This window comes from Bufo bufo, chromosome 8, assembly GCF_905171765.1.
Source record: "Bufo bufo chromosome 8, aBufBuf1.1, whole genome shotgun sequence".
Taxonomy (NCBI): domain Eukaryota; kingdom Metazoa; phylum Chordata; class Amphibia; order Anura; family Bufonidae; genus Bufo; species Bufo bufo.
The window spans coordinates 24279429-24297014 of NC_053396.1; the positions used below are offsets into that span (position 1 = coordinate 24279429).

The window sequence follows — 17586 nt, forward strand, 5'->3', positions numbered from 1 at the left end:
GCCGGACAACAGCATGCTGCGTTTTTTGTCCGGACGCCTCTCGGTTGTTTGCCAGGCTGCGGCCGAACCTCCGGCCCGCCCCATTATAGCTCCGGCGGCACGGTGGGCTAGTGTTAGCACGGATCCGGCACGCTGTTCCGGCGGGGGGAACCTGCTGCCACCAGTGTGAAAATGATGTTTAAAACTATTCTTTCTGCCATTAGGTTGCAGAGAACTTGATATCTGCCCTGCTATATTGTCAGATTGCTCATAGTCCTAAAGGGAGAAGTATTTTGGGGAATTGCTCGTTATGCAATTGTCTAATATAGAAGTTTAATTCCGGGATCTTATTTGGATCCCACTAATGTCTCCTTTATTTCCAGCCCTGGTGAAGCATCCTGAGAGATGATTTATTATGTTTTTTAGCTTGGTCTTGTGCTGTTTATATCCTGATGACGGAATCAGAAGGGGAGGGACAGACACGAGGAGATCTATAAGAGGACCTGCTCCTCGCATCCCGGGATCTGAGAGAGAGAAGGTCTGCAGATCAGATCAGTATGTGGATTCCATGGTTTGCTGTGATCTGGACGGTGGTCGCCTTCTCTGCTGCTGACAATTCATGTCCAGGTGAGGCTTTCCTACATTTATACGGGTTTCTGGTTTAGCCAGTAATAAAAGTACTGGTGTTGATACCATGAACTGGAATAGCGCATTTCTGTATGTGCGCTCAGGCAATAGTATTATTGAAGGCTTTTTCTGGAATGCAGATATTAATGGCCTATCCTCAGGGGGTCCGACACTTGGTACCCCTCACCAAAAACTATACAGTGGACAGAACTGGAAGCACAAGCATCCATTGTAAAGTTTCTGGTGCCATCTCAAAACAACTGCTCGGTGGTGGTGCCATGTGCCAGACCCCCACCGATCTGATATTAAAGGGGTTGGCCCCATCCAGGGGTGCACCACCAATGAGGCCAGGTGAGGCGATCGCCTCAGGCAGCACCAGGTAGGGGCAAGAGAGGGGCAGCCGAAGGGCCATGGGCTAAAAGGAAGGGCATTAGGGAGGGAGGGGCACCATTTCAGTTTCCGCCTCAGGCAGCAGAAAGGCTAGGTGCCCCCCTGGTCCCATCTCGTACATATTGCTAGGATATGCCACCAATGTCTGATAGAGGTGGGACCCGCACCTATCTCTAGAACGCTGGCTCGGCTATTTCCGTCAGCCCCATAGAAGTGAATGGAACGGCGGCCGCTCTTGCGCTGTGCGCTTCCCATCCATTTCTATGGGGCTTCTGATTTCTTTTCTGTGGGACTGCTCAGTTTTTTTTGGCAGTCCCATAGAAATGAAAGGAGGGTGGCTGCGCAAGAGCGCCACCACTCTATGGGGCTGACGGAAATAGCCGAGGCAGCGTCCCATCTGTCAGACATTGGTGGCATATCCTAGCAATATGCCACCAATGTATGAGAAGGGACCAACCCCTTTAATAAACTATCCTAATGCCAAGCCATCAATATCGAAGTACTGGAGACCCCCGTTGAAATATCCTGTTATTTATCATGTGTGGTGAACAATATAAAGCCCAAAAAAAATCTCCAATGCCAGAATTGTTGTTTTTTTATCACCTTTTTGTTGTATACACCCAAAAATGGTATCAATAAAAACTACTCCTTGCCAAGTCCTCACACACCTCCATTGGCGAAAAATTTAAAAAAGCTATTTATTTTAGGTTTTTTTTAGAGGATTTTACATTTTTGGTAAAATATTAAAACATAATAAAGATTATCTACGGTTGGAATCGTACTGACCCATGGAGTAAATGCTTTATGTCATTTTTACCGCACCATGAACGCTGTAAAAACGAAATAAAAAAAATAAGGCATAATTTGCGGGGGTGTTTTTTCATTTCTACCCCACAGATTTTTTTTTTCTTCAGTACATTATATGAAACTGTAGTCCTCATGCACACGGCTGTAAGTGTTTTGCGGTCCGCAAATCACGGATCCACAAAGCACGGATCCCAGTTGTGAGCATGCCGCCTTTCCTTCCCCGCTCCGCCCTCCCCCATCTAGAAAAAAGTCTTATTCTTGTCTGCAAAATGGACAAGAATTGAAAATGCTCTATTTTTTTGGCGGGGTCGCGGAGATGAATGGATCCGCAAAAAAAAGTGGATTGGATGCAGACTGAAACTACAGCCATGTTCATGAGGCCTTAAAGGGCATCTGTCAGCAGTTTTGTACCTATGACACTGGCTGACCTGTTGCATGTGCTCTTGGCCGCTGAAGACATCTGTGTTGGTCCCATGTTCATATGTGTCCGCATTGCTGAGAAAAAGGATGTTTTAATATATGCAAATGAGCCTCTAGGAGCAACGGGGGCGTTACCATTACACTTAGAGGCTCTGCTCTCACTGCAACTGCCACACTTTGATTGACAGGATCAGGTGTGATGTTTACACTGCCTGGCCCTGTCAATCAAAGTGGAGAGGGAGCAGCAGTTGCAGAGAGAGCTCAGCCTCTAGGTGTAACGGTAACGCCCCCATTGCTCCTAGAGGCTCATTTGAATATATTAAAACTTAATTTTTCTCAGCAATGCGGGCACATAGGAACATGGGACCAACACAGATGTCTTCAGCTGCTAAGCGCACATGTATATGACTATTTGAATCCAGGGTGGTAAAAACAAAAGCATTGTCTCCAAAATTTGCTTGGTCTAGGGTTAATGTTGACCATCTCTATGTCTGGTCACAGAAGTGAAGATTTTAGGAATTGGAGACACCGACAAACTGACCATACTCAGAGGGTGCCCAGGCTTTCCTGGATCTCCTGGCCAAAAAGGAGAAGTTGGGTCACCTGGAGCAAAAGGTAAGTGGCATCCCGACCTGGAAAGTCTATACTGGTTAAAGACTGGGGGTATGTATTGCACCCAGGATTTATAAGTATCACCTACCCACTGCTAAGACCCCCACCTGATCCTAAGAATGGAGGTCTTGTGTCCTCCACCTGTATAAATGGGGTGGAGGTCATGTAGGCACAATGTCACTCGGTTTCTTTTCAGTAGTTCTATCGAGATGAATGGAGCAGCAGCAGTATGCATGCTCAACTGCTTCTCCATTCACATGGGGGGGGGGGGGGGGCAAAGGGTCCTTGTTTTAATGATTAGTGGGTGTCCCAGCAAGCATACTTTTTTGACCTACCCTGTGGATTAATTTAAATCTTAGGAGAACCCCTATGATTTAGGATTGCATTTGACTCATTTTGGGCCGAATTTTTTTTTTTCCAATTGTTCTTTATTAAAAATGTTCAGGCGTTTCGGAGATACAGGGTTAAAAATCAGTCTGTTTGCAGTTTCTTTAATACCCCCATCATCTGATGGCTCATGTGTAGCTCTTATCTCTGATGTCTTGACCTCATAAACACCTATTTAATCCATATTCTTATCAAAGCTATAAGGAGTGTTTATGAGGTCAGGAGATCAGAGACAAGAGCTACACATGAGCCATCAGGGATTCAAAGAAAAGAGAAACTGACAGACTGATTTGTAACCCTGTATCTCAGAAATGACTGGGGTTGTCCCGCAGAAAATATTCTACAGTTTTCAAATCAGCGCCTGGATCTGAATACTTTTGTAATTGCATGTAATTAAAAATTTGGCATAGCCACTGAGATATTCAGTAATATGTATCTGTATAGCGCCACCTGCTGTTTCTTATTTCTTTGACCTTCTCACTGAGATGGTCGCACATGCTCAGTTTCATCCTTCAACTGCCTCCTGAGCTGTGATAGGGAGAACTTGGACACGCCCTCTTAGAAAAGACACTCCCCTTGATATAAATCTAGCGGAGCAATGAACGTGGAGATCTGTGTATCCATGTGAGGTCCAGGGCTGGTTCTCGCTTTCTTAGAAAGAGATTGTCATGTTCTATATGATGTTCGATTTCCTGAAACACAACTGCAAATACTGTGATTGTGTTTCATGTAAATTGTGCTTGTATATCAGCTCCAATAAAGTTGCATAGGGAGGGGGAGGGTCTAACAAGCCTCCCAGGGCTGACTCCGCCCTACACACAGCACAGAGAAGAAGGAGAAGAAGGTCAGTGTGTGATGTCTGACTTCAGCAGCCATTTTGGAGAGTTATTTAAACTCCATAGTTAGTTCCATGTACCAGCCCATAGAAGGGAAAGATTGCAGAGGAACCAGGCAACTCAGAGAGGGAGTGAGAATATTGGAAGGAAAGGAAGGAAACTGTCGTTTATCAGGCTCTAGTCTCCTTTGCATTAGGTAAAGAGATTCTAAGCTACAAACTGCCCACCATAACCAAGGACAGAAAGGCCACCTGTCCGAATATAGTATTCCTAGAGAGGATACAGAAGTATATGATTATACAGTACAGCAGAGATAGTCCATCCCTCCAGCCTGGAGAAACAAGGGAGAAAGATTGATTGTCATAGAAAACTGCCCCTGATGCAACTTCTGGGAACTAATCTGAAATACTGTAAAAGCTGCCTTGCTGTAAATGACTTTTGCATACATTAATGACTATTGGATCAGCTTCAGTAAAGTTCTGGGAGTTTGTTAAGAAACTCGGTCTCCTTATTCTACATCATCTGAACATTTGCACCTTACGGTGCTGGCGTCACGAACAACAACACAGGGGCCCAGCCGCAAAAGCACCTTAAACACCTACAACCATCAAGGACACCTCAACTTCTATCTGGCCGGTGTCCCCTGCAATAGAGAGTGCCCCGGAGGATTTAGTGCTGTCCTCCTCCTCACTGCACGCCGGCCCAGGGAGGCTCTGCTAACCGTGAGTACAAACTACTACTACTCCCATCGGCCCACCGTAGCCTCACGTGTTGCCCCTGCGGACCCGGTTGCTGCAAATAATCATGGCATAAAGACCTACCAAAAAAAAATAAAAAAACTTTTTTAGCCCAAAAGGAGTAAAATGCAGTCATAAAAAGGATGTCCAGAGTTTTTAAGGCTTCATCTACACAGCCATAATACAGGCAACATCCGGACCGGACCTCCTCCGGTTCCACTGAGCCATAGGGTTCCATCGTTTGGGTCTCCACACATTGTCCCCTGAAAATTTGACTAGTATTTTTGTGTGAATTTTACCGACTTGACGCCCATTTTATTGTATGTTCTGTCAACGTTCAGGAGACAATGGACTTCAGGGCATCGCAGGGAAGCTCGGCCCTCCAGGTGTGAGGGGTAAGTAAGAAAGTAATAGTCTACGTAGGATTCAAATATAAAGATCCCCGTGTAAAGACGTACGTCCATTTGTAATGATATAAATATTTCAATCATAACCACTGACAGTTCGTTGCTCCTCTGTTATTACTCCTGGAAATGCATTCATTAGTTGACCACTGGGTATTCTCCTTGTCAGTGGGAAATCTCCCTACCCCTACACACTGTGACACAGTCCAATCAGTACTGACAGAGTCATACTGTTTAAAGGGGTTCTCCGTTTCTTTTAATATTGATGATCAATATCATATCGGCGGGGGTCTGACACCCGGCTGTATGAGGAGATGGCGAGCGCAGTGCGCACATGCTGTCTCCCTTCTCTCTTCCTGTTCGCTGGAATAGAGACGGGAGACGGCACGTCCACACTGCGTGCCGTCTCCTCGTACAGCTGATCGGTGGGTGTCAGCCCCCCCCCCCCGATCTGATACTGATGACCTATCCTGAATGGTAAAAGCCCGGACAACCCCTTTAAGGACAAGGGGAATGACAACTCCCAGTGGTCAATTTATTCATACATTTCCAGGAGGAATAACATAGGAACAAATCAAGGCAGCGTTTTTTTTTCCATGGGACAACCCCTTTCATTTTCGGATGGTCATCTGTTTTCTTAACGTATATATATATTTTTTGCTTTGGGATAGGTGTTGACGGCTCCAAAGGCGAAAAGGGGCAAAAAGGTAAGTCGTGGAGTAATTCCAATATTTTTGAGACATTTTTGATAAATTCCCCTCCCCAATTCTTGTGTGAACGCTCCAGTGGAGAATAGAGCTTTGGCTGTCACTTTTCATTTTGAATATAAATTAGAAAAAGGATTCATCTGATTGGTCGCTGCGGAGAGTTGCGCTGACAAGCGGCAGATTTATGAAACAGTCTCAAAGAAAATCTGGCTTTGTCGCACATAGCAACCAATCAGAGCACAGCTTTCACTTCTAATAGTGCTTCTGAAAATGAAAGATGCGCTGTAATTGGTTGCTATGGCCCAAAAAAATCCAAAAGCCCTTTAACCCCTTCATGTACCGCACTGGGCGGGACTTTAAAGATGGCGCCCAGTTATGAGCTGTTTTAAACAACACACACCTGGTACTAATGTAGGCGAGCTTGACCACGGCATCTGAGAACGCAAAAACCCGGGAGCGCGCGCTCCCGGGCCCTGCAGCAGCTTCCCCTAGCGAGGATCGGGGGAATTGGATGGTGAGTGCGGTAACCTCGGTCCTCCTGAATGATACGAGGCTGCTGCACATTAGTTCCTATAGAGCCCCTACCTGTGGCAGAGCTTCATAGGAACACAGGGGGTCATTTATCAAACTGGTGTGAGGTAGAACTGGCTTAGTTGCCCATAGAAACCAATCAGATTTCACCTTTCATTTTTGACAGCTTCTTTTGGAAAATGAAAGGAGGAATCTGATTAGTTGCTCTGGGCAACTAAGCCAGTTCTACTTTACACCAGTTTGATAAATGACCCCAATAGCGTCATTCTCATAGATGATTGCTTGCCCTAGGGGAACTATTAAAAAGTGTTTAAAAAAATATATTTTTAAAAATATAAAAAAAATGAAAAAAAAAATTATATAAAAATTCAAATCACTCCTTTTCCCCAAAATCAAATAAAAAAATACATAAACAATCTTAAAAATATTATGGGCATCGTCAAGCTGATCAATTCGCTGTTATTTTCTTGCTTCACCTCCCTCAAAAAATGTAATAAAAAATGATCAAAAAGTCATACACATTCATGGTATGAATGAAAAAATGAGCCCTAACACAGCTCCGGACACATAACTACAAAAAAGTTGAAGGGGTCATAATATGGTGCCGAAAAGAAAAAACGAATTTTCGACAAAGTTTTTTTTTTCTTCAGCATTAAAATACAAGAAAAACTATACAAATGTGGTATCGCTGTAATCGTACTGACCTAGAGAATGAAAGTAACACGTCATTTTTACCTGTAAGGGAACAGCATAAAAAAAACCCCATAAAACTATTGCAGAATTGCGTTTTTTTCCAATTTGACCCCATTTGGAATTTTTTTTCGTCCAGCTTCCCACTACATTGTAAGGAATATTAAATGGTGGCATTAGAAAATGCAACTTGTCCCGCAATAAAAAAAAAAACACTCATAGGGTTATGTGAACGGAAAAATAAAAAAGTTATCGCCCTGGAAAAGCAGAGAGTGAAAAATGCAAACGCAAAAATGGAAAATCACAAGGTCCTATAAGGCCCCTTTAACACGGGCGAGTTTTCCGTGCGGGTGCAATGCGTTCAACTCACGCATTGCACCCGCACTGAATCCGGACCCATTCATTTCTATGGGGCTGTGCACATGAGCGGTGATTTTCACGCATCACTTGTGCGTTGCATGAAAATCGCAGCATGCTCTATTTTGTGCATTTTTCACGCAACGCAGGCTCCATAGAAGTGAATGGGGCTGCGTGAAAATCACAAGCATCCGTAAGCAAGTGCGGATGCGGTGCGATTTTCACGCACGGTTGCTAGGAGGCGATCAGGATGGGGACCCGATCATTATTATTTCCCCTTATAACATGGTTATAAGGGAAAATAATAGCATTCTAAATACAGAATGCATAGTACAATAGGGCTGGAGGGGTTAAAAAAAAATATATATTTAACTCACCTTAGTCCACTTGTTCGCGCAGCCGGCATCTCTTCTGTCTTCATCTGTGAGGAATAGGACCTTTGATGACGTCACTACGCTGATCACATGGTCCATCACATGATCCATCACCATGGTGATGGATCATGTGATGGACAATGTGATGAACGCAGTGACGTCATCAAAGGTCCTATTCCTCACAGATGAAGACAGAAGAGATGCCGGCTGTGCGAACAAGTGGATTAAGGTGAGTTAAATTTTTTATTTTTTTTTAACCCCTCCAGCGCTATTGTACTATGCATTCTGTATTCAGAATGCTATTATTTTCCCTTATAACCATGTTATAAGGGAAAATAATACAATCTACACCCAAACCTGAACTTCTGTGAAGAATTTCGGGTCTGGGTACCACATTCAGTTTTTTTATCACGCGCGTGCAAAACGCATTGCAGCGGCGCGATAAAAACTGAACAATGGAACGCAATCGCAGTCAAAACTGGCTGCAATTGCGTACCTACTCGCACAGGTTTGCCGCAACGCATCCGGACTTTATCCGGACGCGCTCATGTGAAAGAGGCCTAAGGGTTAAAAACTTAATGTACAAAACTTGTGTTTTCTTCAAAACAGGTGACCCTGGATCCTCTGAGTCCGTGTATGGTAAGTAGATGAACCGTGTAGTACCTCCATGACACTCTGCATTTACTGAATAGTTCATCGAACAAAAATCACAATTTTTTTTTTTGCCTCAAAAAAATTGCAGCTTTCAGATTTTCTGCTGCTCGTGGCATTTTGAAATGGGTGTGGCTTCACAAAATAGGCGTGTCTTCGTGCAATGGGCGGGGCCTCTATAGCCTGACATATTCACCATAATTATTTTGGCGGAAATTATATCGGGAATATACACGACCCATAAATGGCATCAATTTCAGTTTCTGGTGCCCAGACATTACAGTATTTATTAAGAGGCCTGTTCCTTTAAATAAATTTGGCAAATCTTTCTCCTTTTATAAACATTGATGTATGTGCATCGGGCCCAGGAGGAGTCGGATCGGATGATGGGAGTGGTAGTGGCTCTGTCTGTTACAGTCAATCACGACGGCTTTCCTCACACCGGTACTCCCTCGGGCCATGTAGTGAAAGGAGGACACACCCTGGCTCTGGGGCTCCTTGCTGATGGTAGCTAGGGTGCCCTTGATGTTAAGTGTCTGTATGGGTGCAAGGCAGGGTGTGTAGAGTGCAATGGCCGGCGTATTGCATAGGAGTCAGAAAACCAGGCCAGATGTAGCAGAATAAACGTCTCTCATCACTGAAGTGCAAAATAGAAGTTGTAGTACATCCAAAGATAGCAAAACACAGTTCCACAGATAACGATGTATGGATTTAGGCAAGGATGTTATGGCTCTCTTTCCTCTCTATCTGTCTCAAGGCTGTTCCTGCAGAATCGATGGCACGCTATGGTTCTCTTTCAATGGTGGCTGTAGTGTGCACTGAGGGATAGAGGAGTTTTATAGATATGACTGGCCTGATTGTGTCAAAGTGTGAAGCGTGTCTTAACAGGGACCCTCACAGCAGTAAAGTCTAACTTGGCTATGCAGACTGTAGGTTCTCTAGTTCCCTCCTTCATCTTACTCCTTCTGCAGATCATGCAGAGATCTGTTAGCCTCTGAAGCTATTTGGGCCTAAGAAGAGGAAGCACCAGTCACAGCTTCCTCTACCTTCTAAACTCCAGTCTCAACTGACTAATTGAGCTGGAGACAGATCCTGGGTCCCCACCCAACCTCCTGCAAGTGCTGAGTCAGGATTGTTAACCCCGACTGTGCCATCCATACACGGTTATACTGGGTGCAATACATAGCATGACATAACATTAAAGGGCTTCTGTCACCCCCCAAACACCAATTTTCAGTTTTTGACTTAATATATTTGCTAATGTTTACAGATTCGATATTAACCCCTCTTACCTCAGGCTGTGGTGTAATTTCAGTAAAAATCGGACTTTAGTGATATGTAAATTTCTTCACTACCAGCAAGTTGGGCGGACTTGCTAGTAGCCGCCGCATCCTCTGTCTGAAAAAACGCCCCTATATCGAATCTGTAAACATTAGCAAATATATTAAGTCAAAAACTGAAAATTGGTGTTTGGGGGGTGACAGAAGCCCTTTAAATAACATAATGAAATAAACAATTTGCAGATATCCCCAAGCTCTGGGGTACTGCATATAAAACACCAGTTTTTAGCAAACATGTCATTAAGACTGGCATTAGGACATTTATCCCCCACTGGCATCAGATGCGCCACAATTATTGAAAGGCACATGACTCCTAAAGGGGTTATGCCATCATTGATGTAAAAAATAAAAATCTGACATCATATTGTACAGTATAGTATATAGTGCCCCTATTAGAGCCCCCCAGTAATATTAATGCCCCCAGAAATAGCAATGCCCCCATTAGTGCCCCCCAGAATTAATAGTGCCCACATTAGTGCCCCAGTAATAGTTATGTCCTAATTAGTGCCCCCCCAGTAATAGTAATTCCCCCATTAGTGCCCCCCAGAATTAATAATGCTCCCGTTAGTGCCCCCAGTAATAGTAATGCCTCCATTAGTGCCCGCCATTATTAATAATGCCTCCATTAGTGCCCCCCAAAATTAATAGTGCCCCTTTTAGAAACCCCCAGTAATAATGCTCCCATTAGTGCCCCCCAATAATATTTATGCCCCAATTAGTGCCCAACAGAATTAATAATTCCCGTATTAGAGCCCCCCAGTAATATTAATTCCCCCAGTAATAGCAGTGCCCCATTAGTGCCCCCCAGAATTAATAGTGCCCCCATTAGTGCCACCAGTAATAGTAATGTCCTCATAAGTAATAGTAATAGCTATTGTAAAATACTGGCAATTAAAAATGAGAAAAAAATTACCGCTGCCGGCAGAGGCACTAAATTATCGGCTTGGCCGGTGCGTTACCGGCTGGGTGGCAACCCTAATGGCATAGCTTCCAGCAGTGCCACTGAGCTGGTGGATATAAACTCATCATCCGTGGACTACATTTTCTTTATCCGTCTATTCTTCTCAGCTGCAAAAAACTGCAAGGAATTACTGGAGCGGGGTGAAGTGCTAAGTGACTGGTACACAATATACCCAGAGAGCCAGAAGCCGCTAAAGGTTCTGTGTGATATGCATACTGACGGGGGCGGCTGGATTGTAAGTATATTTCATAATTAAAGGGGATTGTCCAAGATTAGAAAAGCATGGCTGCTTTATTCCAAAAACAGCACCACCTCTGTCCATGGGTTGTGTCTGTTAGTCCACCTCAGCTCCTTTCAAGCGAATGGAGCTGCAATACCACACACAACCTGTGCACCAGTGTGGTGCTGTTTTTGGAAAGAAGTAACCATGCTCTTCTAATCCCACTTTGAAGAGTGAGTATACTTTCTGTACAGTAATTTTATTTCATTTACTAGAGAATGGTGTAACTAGAAAATTTCTAAATAACTTCATTTAAAAAATCTACCTGCATCCGCCTGAAAAAAAGCTGTAAAGTCATGACCACTAGGGGTCTCACTTCCACCTAATTTGCAGTCCAGTGCTTGTTGTCAGGCAAGATCTGTCCCTGGTAACAGGAAGCAGGGGCGTGTCAGAGCGAGCTGAGCTGCTGTGCCTGATAGAAGCACTGCCTCTACACAGCTTTTATAGGAGCCTCCTGTGAGTCTGTAATGTGATTTCCTGCTTCTTATCCGTTCTGTGAGCTCCAGAGCATAGTGGGAAGTAAGAGAAAGGATGTCACAGCAGTACAGTGCTGGCAGACCTCACAGAAGGGAAATGCCCCCTGCTTCTGAGTGAAATGCATCTAGCTGTGCAGCTGAAGAGGGGAATAATATGGCTGTAAAAGACTTTAGGGGAGCTCAGCTCAAAAAATACCTGTTCCTTCATAGTTATAACTCTACAATGATACACAGCCATTATGGCAATTTCCTTTTCTTTTTTAAATCTCAGGCACGCTCTAAGTAAAATCTCTCTGTGGTCTTCAGGTTTTCCAGAGGCGCTGGGATGGCTCTGTTTACTTTTTCCGGGACTGGAACTCATACAAGAATGGATTTGGCAGTCGTCTGAATGAGTTTTGGCTTGGAAATGACAATCTTTATATGCTGACATCGTCAGGTAATAACAGATAGTTATCATCTCAGGCTACCATTAGCTTCCCAATGAACTAACTGGGTCTAAAACTAAAGGGGTTCTCTAGCTTGTTTTTTTTTAGAAAATCCCCAAATCTCCTATGTTGTGGACAAAAGATTGTTTCCTCAGTACAAAAGATTTTTGTAAAAAAAATTTTTTTTAAGTCTGGAGATCCCCTTTAGAGGAGCTATCAGGAACCCCCTTTCATATGGCCAGGTAGGGTGCAGGGGTAAAAAAAAAAAAGACACATGTCACCAGTGCTCTGGTTCCAGCTGAGCTCCTTTCTCCTACGCTTTGACCACAGCTGAACTGGAAGTGTGACGTTCCAATCAGTGGCCTCAGCAGTCATGTGCCAGGCCTACACGTCTCTGATTGACGGGCAGTGGTGACGTGTGTGTCAATAGCTCGTCACACTTCTAGTCCAGCGGGGACCAGAAGAGGAGCTCAGCGCTGGAACCGGAGCTCCAGTGACAGATGAGTCTATTTTTGCATCCTGCTTAGCCATAAGAAAGGGGGTTCCCAGTCTCGGAGAACCCCTTTAATGTCATAATGTATCTTGAGAAGTGTTTCCTGTGTTGAGAGAGACCAGGGTCTCATCTTCTTTCATTATTTAAAAAGAAATCTGGGACCTTGATGGCTTGAAGTTGGCTTGCGGTAATGGTCAGAATGCCCCATGCAAAGCATGGCGCCGGTACTTTCTTGTGGGCATGGACAGTTTTTCCAGAACTCTACCCGCTTTCCTGTGTAGACCTGCCTCTTTAGTCGCACCCATTTTTGTGACGCTGCACGCCCCCTCACAGCATGTATGGGGACTAGGGAAGTGTACAGTTGGAACTCATAGAGGGCAGCCCTCCATTCGCTGCATGAGAAATTTGGCAACTCTTTTGAGGGTCTTTTTTTTCCGGGAGCCAACAAGAAATTGTGATTAAAGGGCATCTGTCAGCAGTTTTGTGCCTATGAAACTGACTGACCTGTTGCATGTGCACTTGGCAGCTGAAGGCATCCGTGTTGGTCCCATGTTCCTATGTGCCCGCATTGCTGAGAAAAATGATGTTTTAATATATGCAAATGAGCCTCTAGGAGCAACGAGGGCGTTACCATTACACCTAGAGGTTCTGCTCTCTGTGTAACTGCTGTTCCCTCTCCATTTTGATTGCCAGGACCAGAGAGTGTAAATGTCATCACAACTGGTCCTGGGTTCTCCTAAAGTCAATCAAAGTGCAGAGGGCACGGCAGTTGCAGAGAGAGCAGAGCCTCTAGGTGTAATGGTAACGCCCCCGTTGCTCTTAGAGGCTCATTTGCATATATTACAACTTCATTTTTCTCAGCAATGCGGGCACATATGAACATGGGACCAACACAGATGCCTTCAGCTGCCAAGTGCACATGTAACAGGTCAGCCAGTGTCATAGGTACAAAACTGCTGACAGATGCCATTTAAGCACTTTTAATTGCAGTACTACATGAGTATTACTGCTGACATGGAGTCTGGATTGCTACTTTATATATCTGTACTCCTACACCCCGTTCCCCTGCAAAATTCCGCTGCACGCACATACATAATAGAGAGAACCTCCCGAGTGCAAGCTCATGGGTCCTCTCAATGTATTTTACAGCAAAGGTTTGCGGCGGCACAACAGGGGAACAGGGGGAAGGGAGTATTGCTGCCAACAGTGATACTCATGTAAGGGTCCATTCACACGTCCGTTAGTGTTTTGCAGATCCGCAAAACACGGACACCTGCAATGTGCGATCCGCAATTTGCGGACCGCACATCACAGACACTATAATAGAAAATGCCTTTTCTGGTCCGCAATTGCAGACAAGAATAGGACATGTTCTATTTTTTTCAGGAACGGAAATGCGGATCTCGAAAAAACAGATCCTGAAAAAACGGATGCGGATCCCAAAAATGCGGATGTGGATTCCGTTCCGTGATGGGGACAAAGCAGTAGCAGAAGGGACACACTCCCTGAGCTGTGATAGGGAGAGAGCTGCAGCAGAACCTGAGCTGCGATAGGGAGAGAGCTGCAGCAGAAAGGACAGCCTCCCGAAAGTCGTGATAGGGACAAAGCAGTAGCAGAAGGGACACACTCCCTGAGCTGTGATAGGGAGAGAGCTGCAGCAGAACCTGAGCTGCGATAGGGAGAGCTGCAGCAGAAAGGACAGACTCCCGAAAGTCGTGATAGGGACAAAGCAGTAGCAGGGGACACACTCCCTGAGCTGTGATAGGGAGAGAGCTGCAGCAGAAAGGGCACAACCCCTGAGCTATGATAGGGACAAAGCAGTAGCAGGGGACACACTCCCTGAGCTGTGATAGGGAGAGAGCTGCAGCAGAAAGGGCACAACCCCTGAGCTATGATAGGGACAAAGCAGTAGCAGGGGACACACTCCCTGAGCTGTGATAGGGAGAGAGCAGCAGCAGAAAGGGCACAACCCCTGAGCTGTGATAGGAAGAGAGTTGCAGCCTAAAGGACATATTCCTTGAGCTATAATAGGGAGCGACCTGCAGCAGAAAGGACACCCACCCTTAGAAAGGACATGCCCCTGCCAGTCTGAAGAGAATCTAGCAGATCAATTGGAGCAAAAGGATCTCTGGATCCATATGAGGTACAGGGCTGGTTCTAGCTTTGTTAGAAAGAGATTATCATGTACTAGATGATGCCTTATCAATCATGGCGAAACCCTTTTTAAGCCATTTGCCTGCCAGACAACCCCTTTAAAGGGGTATTCCCATCTCAGACAATGGGGGCATATCGCTAGGATATGCCCCCATTGTCTGATAGGTGCGGGCCCCACATAAAACAAAGCCTAACACAAGGCCGGCAAAGTGGTGACTGTCAGTGCCGGGTCCGGCCACCACCAAGCCTTCTTATTGGTCCGCCGTAAATCGCAATAGCAATGATGACGCAGCCCCTTTAACTCTAGGTCTATGCAGAGGTTTTGGAGCCATGTATCAGAAAAAGTGCTGCAGGTAGCGCTGATTTACCCCCTTTTCCCGCGAGTTATGAAATGTATTACCGCCAGCTCCACCATGGTTTTACGTCATATTGGTCCATTCACCCGCAACGTCCGGTATATGTTTCCTAGTATTTAGCGCCCTGTAACCTCCACCATTATCTTCTCACAGGCACATGGGAAATGCGGATTGATCTTCAAGATTTTGAAAACACAAAGCATTACGCCAAGTATGCGTCTTTCCAGGTCCTGGGAGAAGATAAAAGTTATAAGTTGTTACTTGGGGACTTCAAAGAAGGCAACGCCGGTAAGAAGCTGTGGAGCAAGATCAGGTCGCGTTTTCACGAAACAAATGTCATTTGGGACACAGATGTTTTTTGGGGCCAACCTTTTTATCCAAGATAACTTTGGTGGCAGGGGCTGTATGAGATGAGCTCCTTAGCCTGTGCCCCATGCTTTGTGCTCTGGTGGCCCCGTGTTGCCATAGGACAGAGCACGGCGGAGAGTTTTATCTTCGTCCTATATTTAAAGGGCATTCATCAGCAGGATTAACCCACCGGAACCAGATCTAGACAGTTGGGGTTGACCCTGCTGAGTAAACAATGCCATATTTATCTCTTTCCGTCCAGAGTCATGTTTTTCTTAGTTTTCAGATTAACCTATTGATGCACCAAGGGGCGGCACCATATCGTTATGGCCCTGAACCTATGGCCACCCCCACTTTCTCCTTCATTGACAGGGCCAGGCATCTTGTGCCCAAGCCATAGATTGTTATTTGGAGCAACTCCTTCTGTTTGCCCAGAAGCGCCGATGAGTGCTGCGCATGCGCCAATACATTGAAATTACGCCACAGGCATAAGATTACAGGGTCATGCAGTCCTCCATGTACTTTAAATGTATGTGGTGCTGAGATGCTATGTCATTAGAAGCAGCCCTTGCACACGAGTGTACCTAGAGGGGGTGGGGGCACAAAAGGGGTCAAGGACTGTTAAGAGGGCAAGGCAATGGAAAAATATGCCAGTGACACACTTAGCGTACCATGACCCCCTGTCTCTTACAGACTACGATCAAGAAGTTGACTGATGCCATCAATATGTTATTGTCATTGCCCCTACACTGCAATAACTGGTGCACTGCCTTCTAGATTTGTACCGCAACTCAGATCCATGAGCACCACAGCCCCTTCTTTCTGCTGAACCCCCAAATTTACACATTGATAGTCTATATATACGAGGTGGATGGAAATTTGGATGTGTCATGATGACAACACTAAACCACCTGGTCGTAAGACAGGCATTGTTATCAGAGGGGCCCAGACATGCTGTAACGGGCAGTGGGATCTGGAGTTTGCTGCAGGGAACCAACCAGACTGCTACCTCCTGGAGTAGTCCATGGCTGGCAAATTCAGTCTCTTAGGCCCCAGTGAAATTTTTATATAGCACTCAGAAGAAATACATTATATTAAATTACAATATACATATAATATAAATATAATTATAAATTACAATCTGAATGATTCACTACACAGATTTTTTCAGGTAATGCAATGGACGTTCACGCAGACCAGCCATTTAGCACAAAGGATAAAGATTTAACTGCAGAAAAATGTGCCACCCTATACAAAGGCGGCTGGTGGTACTACAAGTGCCATCACTCAAACCTAAATGGACTTTATCTGGGCGGACAGCACGCCTCGTATGCCAATGGAATCAACTGGGCCTATGGAAAGGGTTTCAATTACTCCTATAAATTCTCGGAAATGAAGATCAGACCCGTCCAGTAAGATCACACCAATATAAAGTGGAAAAAAACAAAACAAGGCAAGAACTGAAAGGAGGACCTCCAGCTGAAAACGCAATAGATTGCAATATGTTGATATATAGGACCATTTCCACACTTTTTCTGACATGTTCGACAAGTGGGTGGAGCTTAGCAGAAAGGGTGGGGCTTCAAAAAAAGGAGGGGCATACGATTCACTATTTTGCCCCCAAATTGCGCCACAATTCCTGCATAAATTTTGTCTCAGCATAAACAACCAATAGTTGGTACAGAGTCAGAGAAGAGTGTCTAGCCCTGCTCCACATTTATCATCTAGCCTGAGCCAATGTGCCGCCTTAGCCGCCTGTCTAAGCTTACTCCATCTTTTAAATTAGTAAATCTGGGCCGCGGTGTCTTGTTACTTAAAGGCTATGTACACCTTTGGGGGCAATTTTTTTATTTGTTCATTATACTCACTAAAAATAATTTTTTCAGTTGGTCTTTATTAAAAATATGGAATCCTTTTTTCTGTACAGAGCTGAGATGCTCTAATAAAGGGATCTGGATTTTCTGTCTTTTTCGTCAGTTGGGGAGCAGATGGGCTCCTGATCTCTGACATTATGAACACTTATTATAGCTCAGTTCTTGTCATTCTGATAAGAATGTGGCTTAAATAAGAGTTTATGACCTCTTAGTAAATTAGAGATAAGGGTTATTAGAGGACCGGCACAAAGTGAAAGTAGGATTCACACAACTACAAAAACTGTTCACCCTTTGTGACAGAACTGCTCAATATTTTTAATAAAGACCAATGGAATTTTTTTTTTTTAGCCCCAAATGAGTAAAATGTGAT

General features: G+C 44.8%; 1 protein-coding gene across 1 annotated transcript; it reads left to right on the forward strand.

Moving 5' to 3' along the window:
• The first annotated feature begins 481 nt into the window (after nucleotides 1-481).
• On the forward strand, nucleotides 482-16872 carry LOC120977291 (ficolin-1-like). Its single transcript, XM_040405146.1, has 9 exons — nucleotides 482-606; nucleotides 2725-2838; nucleotides 5137-5190; nucleotides 5871-5906; nucleotides 8468-8497; nucleotides 10918-11045; nucleotides 11873-12002; nucleotides 15148-15282; nucleotides 16514-16872. The coding sequence occupies exons 1-9, from the start codon at nucleotides 537-539 to the stop codon at nucleotides 16756-16758; spliced, it is 942 nt and encodes a 313-aa protein (XP_040261080.1). The 5' UTR covers nucleotides 482-536; the 3' UTR covers nucleotides 16759-16872.
• The last annotated feature ends 714 nt before the right edge of the window (nucleotides 16873-17586 follow it).

Coding starts and splice junctions, on each gene's coding strand:
- LOC120977291 (XM_040405146.1), top strand. CDS start 537: ATGTGGATTCCATGGTTTGCTGTGATCTGGACGGTGGTCGCCTTCTCT. Junction 12,003..15,147: donor TTATATGCTGACATCGTCAG/GTAATAACAGAT, acceptor ATCTTCTCACAG/GCACATGGGAAATGCGGATT. Junction 15,283..16,513: donor CTTCAAAGAAGGCAACGCCG/GTAAGAAGCTGT, acceptor AGATTTTTTCAG/GTAATGCAATGGACGTTCAC.